This window comes from Anas platyrhynchos, chromosome 6 (assembly GCF_047663525.1).
Source record: "Anas platyrhynchos isolate ZD024472 breed Pekin duck chromosome 6, IASCAAS_PekinDuck_T2T, whole genome shotgun sequence".
In the NCBI taxonomy this organism is placed as follows: domain Eukaryota; kingdom Metazoa; phylum Chordata; class Aves; order Anseriformes; family Anatidae; genus Anas; species Anas platyrhynchos.
The window spans coordinates 4,373,177-4,390,606 of NC_092592.1; the positions used below are offsets into that span (position 1 = coordinate 4,373,177).

The window sequence follows — 17,430 nt, forward strand, 5'->3', positions numbered from 1 at the left end:
GTTGAGCTTTTTGTCCACTAAAACTCCCAACTCTTTCTCTACAGGGCTGCTCTCGGTGAGTTCTTCTCCCAGTCTGTACTCGTTTCAGGGATTGCCCCAACCCAGGTGCAGCACCCTGCACTTGTTGAACCTCATTCAGTTCACATGGGCCTACTTGTCAAGCTTTTCATCCGCTATTTTTCTGTTATTTAATTTGTAGCTTACAGCAGACATCTGAATTCTAGCAGTGTACCATGGAAACCATAACATTTACCTTGAAGAGCTGCTGAACATCTCTGCAAACTTAAATGCTTCTGTTTATTTTCAGCATAGCCTGTTTGGGCATTGATTTTCCTTCTGATACTTTTTCAGACCATATAGCTTTGTTTTATATACATTATTTTTTGTTGCTGACTTGTAAGTAAAACGTTTGGTGTGGTAAACTAGACTTTTTTTTTTTCCTTGCAGAACAGAAACCAGGCATATCATTCAGTAACTAGGCACAGTGCGTTTGATAAGATACCACTGGGTGGTGGGGGAAAAGAAGGTTTGTGACATGACCATTTGCTCTGTAAATCCTTAAATCTGTTAGTATTACAATTTTAAGAGAGGGTTGGGTACTGGTTATGGACCAGAACTGAACAGTAATAGAAAACTTCACAAATAGGGAACAAAAAGGAGTCCTTCCCACAGTTGCAAAGCAGTGTTCTTAATACAAAATTGTTATTGCTCTTGAGTAGCCTGTAGCAAGCTCAGAAGGGATGGGGTGTATACAAGTGCTAGCACTCAATTTGATTAATCTTTTCCAGGCCTGAGTCTGGTTATTTTGCAGAAATTTTGTCTTCGAACATGAAATGCAAACTTTTGGTAAATACTCTCTTAATTACATTTTTCCCCCTTCCTCCCTAGGAAGAAGAATGCCAACACGAATATGAAGTGAACCATTTCCTGCACTTTTCACGGTGCCTGGGTGCTCACATCAGATGGTTAGAGACAGAGACTTGTCTCTTGCCAAACTGCTTCCTCAGACACGATGAAGCCAAGGAAGAGCTTTCTGATGCACTGGAGTCACAGTGACTGCTGCCCAATTTAAAATCAATGTGAGACTGCGCTCCAGCTGTCTGGCGAGATGAAAGAAGTGCTGTTGTGGTCGCCCGAAGAGGTGACAAATTGGCTAACAGAAAATGCTGTGCCGGAGTATTGTGAGCCATTGAAGAGCTTCACTGGGCAGGATTTGATCAACCTGACAGAGGAGGATTTCAAGAAGACACCTCTCTCCCGGGTGTCTTCCGACAGTGGACAGCGACTATTGCACATGATTGAGACCTTAAAAATGGCTCATCACATCGAGGCTCACAAAAATGGGCACATCAATGGGCACATCCCTGTCAGCATGAGGAACACCACACATGAAAACGGCTTTAGTAGTAAAATGAAGCTGAACGGGGTGCCAAATGGGTATAAGAAGGAGATGATAAAGATCCCCATGCCAGAGCCAGAGCGCTCACAGTATCCCATGGAATGGGGGAAGACTTTCCTGGCTTTTATTTATGCACTTTTTTGTTTCATCTTTACCACAGTGACTATCTCAGTTGTTCATGAAAGAGTGCCTCCCAAGGAGGTGCAGCCTCCCTTACCAGATGCATTTTTTGATCGTTTTGATCGGGTGCAATGGGCCTTTTCTATTTGTGAAATTAATGGCATGATCCTTGTAGGACTGTGGTTTGTTCAGTGGCTGCTGTTAAAATACAAGTAAGTAAAACCTTCAGAAACCAAGTGCTTGTGTACATACTCGTGACAGCTTTTGGAGGTCAGACACTGTTTTACATCCAAGTAAAATGAAGTTTCTTGTGATATTGCTGATTTTGGTATTCCAGACTGAAATAGACGCCATGCCATGGGCTCTGTCTGCAGTTTGTATGGGCTTATTGTGCTAAACTGGGGAGTTCAGTCCAACTGCCACATCAGAAACGAAGGAACAGTGCTGGTCTTGCTTGCCTGCACAGTTAACTCAAGCCCTTTTCACATGTGAAAAACCTTGAATTGTATGTAATGATGTTCTTAACTCAGTTGACTGTTCTGTCTAAATAAGAATGAGGACAACTCATGCTGACATAACTCATCAGCTGTGAACTGATTGAGAATGGATTTAGTCTTACTGTAGTTTGCCTGATGAGATCCTAAGATCCTACCCTAAATTTACAGTACTCTTGGACAAAAACAGCAGGTGGTGGTTTAATCTGTGCACCTAAGCAGTGTTGCATAAAAAGTTTTGAAGTACATTTTCTGCTTGACATTAAGTGGGACAGGTAACATCACGAACAGAGTATGCTGAAAGCTAATCATAAAGTACACAAAAGTGTAGATACACAATGAATTTACGAGGTTATCTGGGTGCATGCTCATACCTGGTCAGAATTGCAATGGTAAATTTGCCTGCCAGTGCAAGGCACTTACCTTTTTATTCTCTACAGGGTGGATGTGCATGCTGATGCTTAATTTGGTATTTTTAAAGTGCTGTAAATCCGCACCTTGGGCTGCCTTACCATGAGTGGTCTGGTATAAATCCTTGTGCTGCTATGACTGTGAAGTGTTCAAAGTCAAGTGGCTTGAAGCAGTATGAAGTGGCAAGCCACTTCTGCTTTCAAAAACCAGACACAAGCCCCAGTGCCTTAACCCAAAGGGCTCTTTTCTCCTCTGCTAATGCAGGATCTCTTTCTTTACCTGTTCCCTGACTCTTTAATGTGGCTCCTATATTTGAAAAAATAATTGGAAGGCATATAACTTGGGCGTCACCATGTTCAATATAAGATCCTTTGGTTTACAGGACTTTGTAATGGCCGTAGAATTTTAGATTGCCCTTTTTCAAAAAAAAAAAGTAAAGCCAGATGCTACTCACTCTTGTAATGGAGAAAAACTTTAAAACTTAAATGTGATCAGGTTGTTTACCAGCTTGCTAAGGTTACAGTCTGAAAGGAGAGAATTGCTAAGCTAGGGCAGATACCTTTATCCAATATAGTTGCAGATTTCCATAGCTAAATGTTTAAGTAATCCATGAGACACTGTGAAATACTCATTCTGGTGAGCTAATCCAGATAGTGTTGAGACACAGCTTTTGCTTTGTGTCTTTTCACTGATGCACTGTGTATGAGCACTTCCTAACAAAAAAAAAAAAAAAAGCCTTACTTTATGAAATACAAAGGTCATTAATATATGGAGCGAGCGATGAAAACATAAATTGGTCCTGAGATTTTTTTTCGCCTTTTCTGTTGCTTTATACTAGTTAATGTATTTTCTCAGCTGAAATTTCAATATTTTTTTTTTTTTAAAAACATGGTATTCCTTAAAGGAAAGTTTCTAGAATGGTTATTTTAGTCCATTTATTTTTTATTATAGAAACTGTGAAACTTTTTTTTTTTAACGTGCACACATTTATAGGAGGAAGACTCTACCCTGGTGTGCTCTCTTGTTCTGTTTATGGCTTTATCAGCTTCTGTATCAGATCCTACGTCAGTAGCTGCAGTGCTGAGCTCTCCTCCATGCTCTGGTCCAGTTGCTTGCGATGAAAAGGGGAGCCGTAGACTTGGCGTCCCTGAGCATAAAATGTTCAAAACCAAGGGGAGCACCCAGAGAAGGCCATGGGGAAGTGCTCTCAAAAATGGAGTGTCAGGTTAATCGGGCAGTACAAGGGATCAAACACACAGTGATGAATTAAGAACAGCAGAATCCATAAGGTCCTTGGAGATTTCAAAGCAGTGGGGGATGGGTTGACTTGATTACAAAGTTTTATGGCATCATTGATAGGTATGGAGGGTTTTCCCTCCATTTGCTTTGATGTGTTCACTCATTCTTCTTCTAGTGTAAAGGGAAGTTGGAGTCACAGAGCTTTCCATTTTCGTTATCAGTCCTGGACTGTGCCAGTCAGTTGTCTCCTGGTCACACACTGCTTTGGGGGCCTTTCTTCTTGTAAAGGAGCGGAGCTATCCAGGTCTGCGATCTGTCAGTAAGCAGCAGAAGGAAAAAACAGGAGAGGTGCTCGTGGGAACAGGACAGTGACACAGCTTTCTCCTGAGGACCTTGCTCTTGTGGCTTTGGTTGGTGAACCACAAAATGCTCTAAAACAGCTGAATCACTTTTGTGGCGTGGGTCGTCACCTTCCTTTGGAACTTAATTCAAGAACAAAGGGGGGACATTAAGCCAAACAGACCTTCTTTGCTTTTCTGACCTCCAGTGGTGTCAGGGACGGCGATTGCCACCACCCGTTGGAGATCTGAAGATGAGATGTGAAGCCAGGTGGTTGCTCAGATGAGAGCACTGCCATTTGTGGCCCTCTCTGAGGGAAAGTTCAGAATTGCTGATGAACCAGAAGCATTATTGTCCATGAGCTGAATTGCAGCCAGGGGCTGGGTTGGACCTTTAACCAAAGGAGGCGGTTTCCTTGTTGCAGGCTTTTCCTGAAACACTTGTCTTTGTCAAGCAGTGAAACTCCTATTGCTTGTCATATTGCACCCATATGTGATGCAAGGATCCATGCGGAGCACTGTCCATGGCCTTTATGGCAGGGGTATTTGGCTGGTTTCACCAGAAATCAGGAGCAGGCTGGATGCTTGTCTGGGGACCCTGGGCTGCCTGAGCCTTTTTCCACGGACACAGCAGGGAGCCCGAGGAGCCCAGGCAAGGTGCCTGTCTGCAAGCACTGCCAAGGTCCTAACTTCTCTGGGAAGCATTCCCAGATGGTTCAGGAGAAGCACAGCGATGGTGTTCGGCAGTGTTTGACATCTCATTCAGCCTGCATGCTCACAGCATTGAAAAAGCTGCATACTCGCTACCCACATGAGGGAGGTGGAGTCTGGCCTGGAGGAACTTTATTACAACTATCCAGTAATAAGCCTAGAGAGTGCACTTGTTAGCTGGCAGAAAAACATGAGGTCTTTTAGATTTTATTTTATTTTTTTAAGTTACAGTACAAAGCACTTTGATGCAGACTTTCCTAAGCTAAAGTACACGATTCAACTTTAAACCAAGTACTTTCATGGGTAATGTCAATTAAAAGCATTAATTGCTCAGTAAAACACTGCCGCTTCTTTGGTCTCTTGAATGCAGTGCTGCTCAATCTTTACTCCCCAACCTCACCTTTTGTCTTCATAGGGGGGTATAGAGAAAAGCAAGCTCCTGTATTGCTATAAAAGCCAGGCACCCATGTGAGGTCTTTAACAGATCACCCTTCCAAGAGAAAAACTGCACCTAAACCACAGGGGAAAACCACTGCCCCAGGGGCCATGGTGCCTTCAACTCAAGGTCTTTTCTCCAACCTAGATAATTCTGGGATTTTGTGATTCAGTCCTTGGAGCTACACTAATAAAGTATAATTTTTAACTCCCAGTTGTGTTCCTGTTTGCACTGGGGGAGGAGGACACTTGAAATGTTCTGTCTCAATAGCAGTGAGCACTCAAGTGCAAAATGCACTTGTACATATCTGAAGCTTTTCTGATAAATTAAGGCATTCATGTTGTTATTGATCTGGCACTGCAAAGTTGTACTCCTCTGAGAGTAGAGCACTACAGTTTAATAACTCTGTCAAAAACTATTAAAAATAAAAAACAGGCAATTTCAGCTTTGAAAGAGCTCAGCTCAGTAAAAAAATGTTTTGTTTTGTTTTGTTTTTTTTAATAGCAAAAGCTTTAAAATAGCAACAAATGAATGTCAGGACTTGCAGCTTGTATTACAAACCTTGTAGTACCCAAATTATCCTAAGTATAAATAACAATGATTTAAAATCAACCCAGACAAAAAGGGCCTGTGCCAGCAGGACACAGCAGTGATTAAATTCATGAACTGCTGTAATTGGATATGGCCTCCGTTTCATAAAGCCTTTGGTGATTTCTCTTTGCTGACAGCTATGCAAGACACATATAGTTTGCTTTCTGTCCTGATGGGTGTGCTGGAAGGGGTTTAATTGCCATGGTTCTTTCCTGGTGACGTTTTACTTGTTAGGTAGCAGTGAAACTCAGTAAGCATGTTTTGGGGCTGGCAGTCACTTCGAAGTCAAACTTGCAGCCCTTTACAATGGGTGCTCTCGCTGTTTTTGCAGAACTGCCCTACGGTACCCCAGAATTCAGCAATTTACTGGCAGCCATCCCTGAGGGAATCTCATGCAGCTACAGCTGCTTGCCTGGAGGGTGGTTTCCTATGGAAACACCCTATCCTGTGGCCAATGCAGCTCTAAATTCATATTTGGGATGTTTTATTGCTGATGTGAATTGCTTCCTCTCTTAATGCTGCTCAAGAAATATATGTTCTCCTTCATTTGGGTCATACAAGCTAATTCTTCTAAAGCAAGCCTTTTTAATTACTTAAGGGTGTGTGTCAGCAGAAATTAACTTACAATATTTTCTTTATAAGATGAAAGGCAGTAACTTTATCCCCTGCTTTGAATAGAAAATTAGTGACCAATCTAAGTTAATGGAGGGGTGTGGGGCATGAAATCCCTTTTAATGTCTTCAGCACTAAATCTGAGCAGGCTTTTGTATTCTAATCCTTAAATTTCCTGTAATCAACTTCATGGGTAATGTTAGTTGAGTTGTTTGTGTACTTCTGACCTGTAAAGTGTGGGAATATTTGTAAAGGAATTCAGTATCCACAGGTGCAAGTTGGTATAGATGAATCAGTCATTAGTTTCAAAAGCATCGAGAAGAGAAAAGTATCTAGCTTTTGTGTTTTATTTACCTTTTAATGTTGTATTTGCATTGAGTAACCTCCTTTTTCTTTTTCCTCTTTTTTTTTTTCTTCTAGGTCTATAATTAGCAGAAGATTTTTCTGTATAGTTGGCACACTATACTTGTATCGGTGTATTACAATGTATGTAACGACACTCCCAGTACCTGGCATGCATTTCAAGTGTTCTCCAAAGGTAAACTTCTTGCTACCTTTCTTTATTTTAATCTTCATGTTTTCCCCTTGTCCCACTATTGCCAAAACTGTGAGCAGCCCTTTCGCAGTGATTGTTACTAATTTGAAGCACCGACTTGGCATCACAGGGAGACTTCTATCTGCAGATCATCAGTTTCCCTTGCTAAGGTGCTGACAGTTTGCTTTTGGGCAGGGCAAGCATTTTCATCCTTCAAAAAGAGCAAATCTATGTAATTTTGCTATCAGTTGGAACTGATTTGTATGTTCAGCATTTTTCTGTCTCCATTGAAGTGGTCAAAGGTTGCTACCTGGAGAAGTTCCACATGCGACACATTTCTAAACACTTCAGTGTGTCAAATCTGATTACAATTTGTACTTGAAATTGACCCAAAGAGACTTTTTAAGGACGGTTTCACATGAAAAACTCTTCCCTTTGCTGCTGTTTGCATATTTTACAATTATGCATATATTGCAATTGTGTTATTGCAAACACTTGCCCCCCTCCTCCTTCAACTCGCTCTGTTTGTTGTCCCAAAAAATAAAACGGTCTTAAGAAAGCCATGACTGAAACCAAGTTATTGCGTTGGAGTTGTTTAGAAAGTCTCTCTTAGTCAGTGTTGAAGGGTAATTACATGTAATTCATGAAACAAGGAGTGTTGTCGTATCCTCAGTAAGTTTGCAGATGACACCAAGTTAGGTGGGACTGTTGATCTGTTTGAGGGTAGGAGGACTCTGCAGAGGAATCTGGGTAGGCCAGATTGAGGACATCTGTACAAGGTTCAGCAAGGCCAAGTGGCAGCTCCTGCACTTCAGTCACAACAACAGCATGCAGTGCTACAGGCTTGGGGCAGGGTGGCTGGAAAGCTGTGCAGAGGAAAAGGACCTGAGGGTGTTGGTCGATGCTCGCCTGAACGTGTGCCAGCAGTGTGCCCAGGTGGCCAAGAAGGCCAGCAGCATCCTGGTTGTGTCAGGAATAGTGCAGCCAGCAGGACCAGGGAGGTGATTGTCCTCCTGTACTCTGCTCTGGTGAGGCCACACCTCGAGTGCTGTGTTCAGCTTTGGGCCCCTCACTGCAAGCAGGACATCGAGGCCCTGCAGCATGTCCAGAGAAGAGCTACAAAGCTGGTGAAGGGCCTGGTCCGCAAGTCCTATGAGGAGCAGCTGAGGGCACTGGGGGTGTTTAGCTGGGAGAAGAGGAGGCTCAGGGGAGGAGACCTCATTGACCTTATTATAGTTACTTTAAAGGAGGTTATAGTGAGGTGGGGATCAGGCTCTTGTCTCAAGCAGCAAGCGATGAGATGAGGGGAAATGGAGATGTCTTTTCCAACCTGAATGATTCCATGATCTATCTCTCCCACAAGAAAACACAGGAAACAAGGTTTGTGTATTAGACACATGTTTTTTGCCGTAGCAGTTCGTTTCCTTGCCCCTTCTACTTAAGTTACAGCACAGACAGGAGAAAGGATGGGGACTAATTTGTGTGAAACATCTAAACATCTTCAGCACACACAGTTCAGCAGGTTTGTGTGCACAACCGTGAATTAGATGACAGGTAGCAAAGTCATAAATCAAGATTGTGATTTGGCTTTCAACACGTGCTGTCACAACTTTGATGAAGATTGCTGGTACATACAAGCCTGTAGGACAAACAAAGCTGAAATGCTTGGGTTCCTCAGGGAAGTAAAGCCAACAAACATGCTGTATTGTTTGTTTGATGATTTGCCAAGCCACATGTGGCTTCTTGAGGGACCTAAGTCTTTTGTAAAGAAAAGTGAGGAGGAGAGGAGTCAACATTGTATTTGATCAGTCAGCTATTGTGAGACTTAAAAAAACACACAGGGTGCGAAGTGAGTAAATCTGCCATTTTTGTAAATTTACAGGATTGGCAAGTTGTTCTCATTACTCATGTAAAGACAAGCCAATGTTGTGCCCTTCTGTTGCCCTGCTTGAAAAGATCAGCTGGGCTTTTTTGAAAGCTATAAATACATGGGTGGGAAAAAAACTTCTCAACACCTTACTGAGCTGCAGGGGATTGTGAAGAGCAGTTTTTGGGAGCATTTTTAAGATTTGTAAGGAACTGCAACCAGGAAACATTTAAGTGCTACAAAAGCTTTGTGTACACCTGTCCAAAAAGTACAATTTTCCCATTCTTAAAGCAAGAAGGAGCTTTAAAACAAAGGAGGAAGATACTTGCAATGGCCAGTCGGGGGTTCTGTGTTTTCATCTGGCTGTTAAATGGTTACTGTGGATAATAAAATGAGGTAAGGATCCAGCATGCTGAGTGCACTGATCCATTTGGCTGCCTCCTTTGAGCTTAGATGGTTCCTGCTTCCTTCTGGGTCCCGGAGGTGCTCAGCACATCCTGGTTGGGCCTTTCCCACAGCACGTGTTTTTGTGGATTTGTTTAATAGTTGGTCTGGTGTTAGAGCTGGAGGCATCAAAAGCAAGGTCTGGGGATGCTGCCTACTGCCTGTAGGGCACTTGGTAGGAAGGAAAGGGGTAAGAAGGTCTTGGTTTGGAGGTCGTTCAGAGCATGTCCTTCAGGTGTGAGGAATGTCCCTCATGCTTGTGTGGATCGTGTGAATGGAAGCCCTTGCAGAATTGGCACCATCTGCTGACAAACACCATTACTGGTTCTTTTGCAATGTGAGGTGGGAAGAAATGACTTTGAAGGCTTTTCAAGGCAGGGCAGGGGATGCCATAGGTTTTGAAGTGAGATGCTCTATTTTGTGTGTTAAATGTGGTGTTACATTTGGATGTACAGGTTAGGGCAGTTCATTTTATTTTCTGTTGGATTATCATCTGTAGGGCTTGTGTTGTTATGAACAAGATCAGTTAAATAAAGTTTGATTTATCTGAAGTGCTTTTCCTCTTGAACAGAAGGGAAAACAGATGTTTAAAGAACATGACAAATTTCTAACTATAGCTGGGAATGCTTTTAACCCCTTTTCTTTTTGTGAAACAGGATTTTTGAGACTGTATTACAGAATTCCTAGGTTTTCCAATAGTCTTTATTTTGATCCTCACTGCACATATGTGGCATCTCCCAAGAATATAATGAATAAAAAGTCTGAACCTATTACCTCTGCTTGAAGATTCCTGCTAAAATATTTTCCTGCCCAGCCATGAACATTAGCAAAGGCTGCCAGCAAGACCTCAGATAAAGATTATGCCATGGTAGCAGTAATAAGTATTTATGAATAACAGAAAACAATTTTTGCTCAGCTGCATGTTTTACCATTAGCATGGCACTCTTGAGTGTAGGCAATGACAGGAGTTTAACGCTTCTTGGACCTTTCTTCTGATTTGGTATTGTACTGAAAAATGCCATATTTTTCATCGCAACCAAAAGTGACCAGGTAAAGGAATTTTTTTTCATATGTGCATACTTTCATAAATATCTATATGCGTAAATAATATTTCCTTCTTCGTTCCATTCTGTGAGTGCAGGAGAAGACAGTAATCCTTCAGGTGATTATATTTATAGGGAATTGTAATAATTTCTTTGATTCCGATTCCCTATCTTGGGAATACTTCAAATCAGATAATACTCAAAACAAATGAATGGAGCTGTGTGCAGCCTGTACTCACATGAAGACTTGCTATAATGCATACAAAGGATCATTTAAAAAAAAAAAAGAAAAAAAGTCTCATTTCCAGTCTTTTTTTTTCTTTTCCTCTAGAAATATATTGCTGGCTTTTGGGAAAGGTGGTAGGATTTACTGAATAAAAAGCAACACAAAAAGAGAGAATAAGAGAGAGACAAAGTTGCTGGCTACTGCAATGCTTTAAATTTAGGAAAGTTACTGCTGATAGGTTACCGCATGTTTGTGTTTCACTCTTTCACCAGCTTTTTGGAGACTGGGAATCTCATCTGCGAAGGATAATGAAACTGATTGCTGGTGGAGGATTGTCCATCACAGGATCCCACAACATGTGCGGCGACTATCTGTACAGCGGTCACACCGTCATATTAACTCTTACATACTTATTTATCAAAGAGTGTAAGTTTGTCACTGTTCATGGTGAATTTCCTCTTGTATCAATTATCTGCTTATTAAAGCATTATTGTGATTAGTAAATACAATTAAAGTAAAAATGCACTCCTTTCAATTAAAGAAAAGTAACGCTACTGCAAGGACATAGGCCTTACTGAAAAAGAAAACTTTGGAGACAAAGGTAAACGCTTTACTATGTAGGTGACTGAATTACGCATTTTATTTCAAAACTGATTTCTTTAAAATATAGTTTATACTTTCACTGCATCCTGCCTGATGAATGGTACTTTAACAATGTATCTCCTTGTTTAGAGAGAGACAGATGCCATGCTAAGTGCAAGGTTGCTCATTTTGCAAGAATTGAAGCATACATTTATCTCCTATGAAAGGCAGGAGGAATGGATTGTCAGCTATATAGAGTCAATATTGAAGTACAAAACAGTTGATGTTACAGACCAGAATACATTAGATTTTTATGCGTCAGGCCTCTTTCTCAAAGATTTCATAACCTTTCTATTTTCCAAGGATCTTATTAAATTGTACTCGTGGGAAGAGTCGCACCCTAAAAGAATGAGGCTTCTTTTGTGATCTCAGCATTCCTGCTCTTAATCTTAATGCTGGCATCACACTATCCATTCAGGATTGCAGGTTGTGTACTCTGCTAATTACAGCAGTAGTCCTGAGCACCAATAACATTACACTTTGAATTAATCATTGCTTGTGCTTCTTTACAGATTCCCCACGGCGACTCTGGTGGTATCACTGGCTTTGCTGGACACTCAGCATGGTTGGGATGTTCTGCATCCTCCTTGCTCATGACCACTACACTGTGGACGTGGTGGTGGCTTACTACATCACTACAAGACTTTTCTGGTGGTATCACACGATGGCCAACCAGCAAGTGAGTTTCTCCCAGTCTCTGGATCCACATGGCCCTGCTTGCTGTAGCATGGCAGTGGGTGAATACCCACGCTTTGCTTTGAGCCTTTCTGCAGAAGTAGGAATGGACAAGCACCCATCTCTTGTGAAGCACCCTACTCTTCCCCCTTCACTTTGGGCTTGCAGGAAAGAAGAGGTGTCATTGGTTGGGTTCGTCTTGTGCCTCGACTGCAAAAAATACCTGAAGGTGTGCCTGCAGGCAGGCAAGCAGGCCTACCTCCTTTGGCTGTGTAACCTCATTTTTTTGAAGTCTCTCTGAATTTGGGTTGAAGAGCGGGTTTTGTTGTATGAGAGCAAACCATTTAGAAATGGTACTTCCTTAAGCTACCTGGGTACCAGAATACCTTGTATTGTGTTGTGCGTGCCCTTTATTTGAGTGATAGGTCTCTTGAAGAACAGTATGAGGCTTCACAAAAAAAGAACCAGTTTTTCATAGTGTTTCCAAGTGGGTAAGTTTGCTCCCCTAACCAAGAGAAATATTTTCATTTTGGAGGATGGTGGGTGAGAGCCCAGGCTGCTCCTGTCCTAAGGTCTGTGCCTGACAAGACATGAAAAATGGGGTGATGGGGGAAATACTGAGAACAAAGGAGCTGCTTAGGAGGAGATGTCACATGATGGGAGATAACAAAGTATGTTTTTTACAACACTGAAATACTTGATCGGAGAGCAGCGGTAGGTGGTACAAAGGTCTAAATGAAGTCTTGTGCCATTTTCTTTGTTCTTACTTTCCTGCCAGTGAACTGGATGAGCTAGTGAAAAGATGAGCTTACCATTGCCTGAGAATGTGAGCAAAAATGCATAATTCTGTTATCTGTGGAGAGGACACGTAGTGGGTTAAGAGAAACTTAAGATAACTTCTCTTAGGTCTGTAAAAACAAATCAGTGTCCAAGTATTTTTTTTTTCTACACAACATGGAAAAGATATTTTGCTTGTCTGTGGCATATGAGTCCAGTTTATTATGCTTGATAAAAGCCTCCTGTGATGGTAGGAAGTTGGTTAATATTATGGCAGTGCTGATTTTTAGTTCATACCAGGGTCGTCTAGCTACCATGTCATATATTATTCCTGTGGCTTTGATTCTGCTTGAAGCTGTACCCCACAGTCAAGCCTTGTTGTAGATTTCTCCCTCCAAATGCCTGATTGCAAAGAATGCAGCTTAATGTTCAGCCAGTTCAGGACCTGCTGTGTTTGACAGCAGTCTGTGTTTAAACTTTGTTGTCATACAGCACTGGACTGAGTTCCATGCCTCAGATCTGCTCCTGTGCTGTCAGAATGGCAGTGCTGAGTGGCCACGTTTCCAAGCTGGAAGCTACTGAAGCCAGTTACCCTGAGTGCTAATGAGGACTTGCTTCAGAAAAACTCTTGGCCTTCTTGTATAGAAACGTACCTGTTTTGCTGCATGGTGTGACTCACAGAAGATGGCTCAGCATTCCTTCCCTAATCTGCTGGGATGATGGGAAATGCCAATCCTTGGCTCCTTACCTGGGAGTGTCGTGCCTTTTTGTCCTAGTGCCTCTTCCTGGTGCTGCTCCACATGCAGAGGCCTGTGGCTTGTGACTGACCTTAAAATTGAAAGTAGAAGTAATCCCAGCGTTAAAGAGATTTTTTTTTTTAACATGTGACTTTATAACATGGAAAGAAAGCTTGGTATACAAGTCCTGTGTTTACACTTCCCAGTGGGCTGATACAGCTCTTCCCTGTTCTGTCATAACAAACGTGCAGCGAGGTAGTTGCATGACTTCCTCACCTACTCCTTTTGTCTCAGCTGTGGCTTGCATTTACTAGGAGAAGGAAATGGATGGGTGGATGTGGTTTGAGAGCATATGGAGGCTGGGGCAGGGTTTGCTCCCTCCTCTGGATGGGTTGAATGCACACAAGTGGACTTGCAAATGATTCTGGAGCTACAGATAATTTCAAACATAGTTATGGAAACAGCCGTGCTTTGGGTGGGTCTTTTCCATTCCCAACAGAGAGGTGAGATTAACCTTTCTTGCCCATCGCTTTTTTCCAATGAGGCTGTTGAGCAGCTGAGGACTTGGAAATGATGGTGAACCTCACTTAGGAGCAGCTGGTCATGTGTGCAGGAAGGCTGTGGAAAAGTATCTTCGCTCCTCTTGATCTTTGTCCATGTAGATTTGTTTGGCAGGTATCTACACATACCAAGAGATTTTTGGAAACATCTGTAAGCAGAGTGCCACTGATGTATGGTAGGAATCAACATGCAGTGAAGTCATGCAAGTGGTGTGCTTTCTTGTAATTCTTTTTTTTTTTTTCCTAATTATCTTTCTGCAGGTGCTAAAAGAAGCTTCCCAAACCAACCTCCTTGCAAGGGTCTGGTGGTACAAGCCCTTCCAGTACTTCGAAAAGAATGTCCAAGGAATTGTACCTCGCTCCTACCACTGGCCCTTCCCCTGGCCGGTGCTGCATCGAGGCAGGCAGGTGAAATACAGCCGACTGGTGAATGACACATAACAGTGTGTTGGTGGACAAAATGGGGGGGAAAAGGACCTGTCCCAAGTGCTAAGAACTCCATACAAGAAGATGCCATAAAAAAAAAAAAATCAACCCCTCCCTAACCCTTTCTTTTAACAGTTACCTTGACTTAATCTATTCAGTTACCTGGTAAGCACTGTGATCTTTTTTTTCTCTCCAAAGGATCTGCGTTGGACAACAATAAAGAAAATTTAACTTATCATGCACTGTTATACATTTCTTGTTAATAGATTTGGGATTTTCATTACCCATCACCATGTTCCTTTGTATATGATGCGAGAGCATAAATGAAATCTTTTCTATCATAAGTTCTGGTCTTTCCAGTCACGTCTGGGAATAGTGCATATTATTTTCTTGGGAAAACATACTTTTCATATCTCTTGCCCCAAAGATTGGGCTGTAAGCCATTTTCTAGCAAATGACTATATGAAGGTTTCTGAATACCTGCCTTGGGGTAAAATCAAGAAATCTTTCTACCTGTTGCACCGTGATACAAATAAGATGATAGACACAGAGAGGTTTGGTAATCTTGATTTTGTAGAATCTTCAGTGACTGTGTCAAAAAGTGTGCAAAAAAAAAAAAAGGTTGTAAAGTGATTTTCTAAGTATTTCCTAACTTTATTTTTCAAAATGTGTATGAAAATTAAATTTAAAAAGATTTTTACATGTCAGAGAATAGAGAGTTAAAATTTAAAGAAAATGCTTCTTGGGAGAGAAAGATTTGTCTATGTTTCTAGTGCCTTTCTTGTCTTGATTGTATGGTTAGTAGGCAGTCTTAAATGTTTTTATTTAAAATAAAGTATTCCATGAAAGCAGAATTATATATACTGTATAATTACTAATTTTTGCATTTATAGCTAAATTAAACTGGAAATTTGCTTATAATGTTGAAATTGCCATGTCTAGGGAAAAACCAAATAAAAAGGGTCAGATCTTGTTCACACATTGTGGGCAGATCATACTAAATATATCAGTTTATTGTCTACTTGGTAGCTGTATTTTAAAAAGAAAACAGCCATGAATTCCTGTTTTTTAAGAATTTTACAAATGATCACTGAGTGAACTAGGAGTGGTTTCTCCATCCCGTATTGAGATGTTGTTGAAAAACAACAAAGATATTCTATTTCTTTAAAATATTTGTGCAGAAACTGCATGTAATTATAAGTTTCACTCCTACCATACATACTGTATGTCTGGGGAAGTATTCTATCCTAATCTTGCCAATGTGCAGAACAAAATAGTTTTTTTTTAAGAATGATGAAGAGAAAATATATATATAAATATATATATATATATCCATTCTGTATTTTACGTGAAGCAGAGTTATCTTCTGTAGGGTTTTTGTGTATTCACAAGGTGATATTTGTATTGTAAAACAACAATGGTGAAGGAAAATAAAAAGGCTTTTGAAAAATGTAGTTTCCTTTATCTTCTTAATATTAATTTTAAATTTAAAGTTGGGCTTCTTAACTTTGCCTTTAATTTTACATGTTATTGCACTGTAGGCCATCAAATTTGGACTGTATGGAAACTGCATTGATTTTGAATTGCTGTTCACCTTTGGCAAATCAGTGCCTTATCTGAAGTAAATGCTATGCAATAGATTCTGATCGTTTGGGAGCTGGGAGCAGATCTGAGAAGCCTTCCTTGGAACCATCACCAGGGCTTGAAAAATCTACCCTAAAACTGCTGGGATGGAGCAAATTGCAGGGTAAACACCCATAACCCCAGGAGCTACCAATCTTTTGCTTAAAAAAAAAAAAAAAAGTCAAATTTCTGTGAGTACATTATGGTGAAATTGGTGAAAGTGTCTTTTTTTTTTTTTTTTTAATTATTCTTTGATGATTTCTCTCTACTTCTCTGCCCTGTATCTCAGCCTCAGCCTAAGACTTCCTTGAAGAATCAATCCCATGTTCTGCTGCTTTGCCTTGCTGTTGCTTGGGATGTTAGACAAGACTAACCCATTTCTTACCACTTTGCCCTGGGAGGGATTTCCTCATGTCCCACATTTCTTTGCAAAACCCTTTGCAACAGTATTTGCAGAGCTGTCTGTGAATTTCAGGGATTAGCTCCGCATGCTTTGCCTTGAGTTGAGAGTTGTTATCTTTGCAACTATGTGGTTGAAAGCTGAGTTTAAAAAAGCCAACCCATCCAAAGATGATTGCTTGAGAGACTTCACGCTCCCAGACGTAAAAGAATGAGTAGATTTTTCAAGACCTGGCATCACGCACATCAAAACCATTGACATAAGTAAATGTATGGATATATGCACATGACATTAAATGGAATCTGCTGAATTCTGCATTGTAGTGTCTGACTTACTGCATGGACCTGGCTAAACATGGTTTCATTTTTTCACAGAAGAGCTGTGCTGTAACAAAGCATGCTGTCTTGAGAATCCCTGGGCAGGCGGTGACATTAAGCTCAGCGATACGGCATAGCTCTTGTCACTGCCAAGTCTGGAGGAGGGGACCAAGGGAATAGATAGAGGACAAAATTCTGCATCAGTGCTAACTGCAGGCTGCGGTGCTCGTGCTGCCTTGCTCCTCTCCTTCTAGTCAGTAGCAGTGAATATCTGCTCGGCAGCGCCAGCTGGTTAAGGTGGGCAATGGCTTGCGATGGTGCTAACATTGCGGGTGGTGGAGTGCAGCTGCTTGTTCAGCATTTCAGTAATGATTGGGGATCTCACATTTCCCACCGTCAGAATACCAGCTGTGTTTCCCCCATGTTCCTCAGGTATGATGCTTGTACCCTGGTGCTGCTGCCTTCAGTCCCTGAAGGAGTGTAGCCAAGAGGTGCTGCTGGTGTTCTGGAGGCTTCTAACACCCTCTGGAGCAGGGTATTTCTGGGGTGAGCTTCTTGGGCAACTTCCAGGAGCAATCCTGTCCCCATCCTGAGGCTGAACCAGCACTTGCTCATTCCCTTGCTCTGCGATGCCCCATTCCAGTTTAGTTTTCAGTCCTTTCAGGTGGGGAAAGTTTTGAGACCTGTAAAATACAGAGAGGGAAGGTTCTCGAGGAGCACAGGCCAAGCAAGGGCAACAACCACTTGTCCTTTTTGTTCTCTGCAAAGAGCAATTATTGCCCATCAAACTCAGCCCTCCTGCTTTGA

At 41.6% G+C, this 17,430-nt stretch overlaps 1 protein-coding gene across 14 annotated transcripts in view; it reads left to right on the forward strand.

The window, feature by feature from the left end:
- The window catches only part of SGMS1 (sphingomyelin synthase 1), an 84,939-nt gene extending 68,323 nt beyond the window's left edge, over positions 1 to 16,616 (forward strand). For 12 of the 14 annotated variants that reach the window (XM_013097300.5, XM_072040278.1, XM_072040274.1 and 9 more), the window contains 5 exons: positions 889 to 1,731; positions 6,772 to 6,889; positions 10,739 to 10,892; positions 11,621 to 11,787; positions 14,119 to 16,616. In XM_013097300.5, the coding sequence (XP_012952754.1) occupies positions 1,109 to 1,731; positions 6,772 to 6,889; positions 10,739 to 10,892; positions 11,621 to 11,787; positions 14,119 to 14,298 (1,242 nt within the window). In that variant the 5' untranslated portion in view covers positions 889 to 1,108 and the 3' untranslated portion in view covers positions 14,299 to 16,616. Of the gene's footprint in view, positions 1 to 506; positions 527 to 888; positions 1,732 to 6,771; positions 6,890 to 10,738; positions 10,893 to 11,620; positions 11,788 to 14,118 lie in introns of those variants that run through there. The other 2 variants (XM_072040277.1, XM_072040275.1) reach the window with 2 other exon arrangements.
- Positions 16,617 to 17,430: the final 814 nt, after the last annotated feature.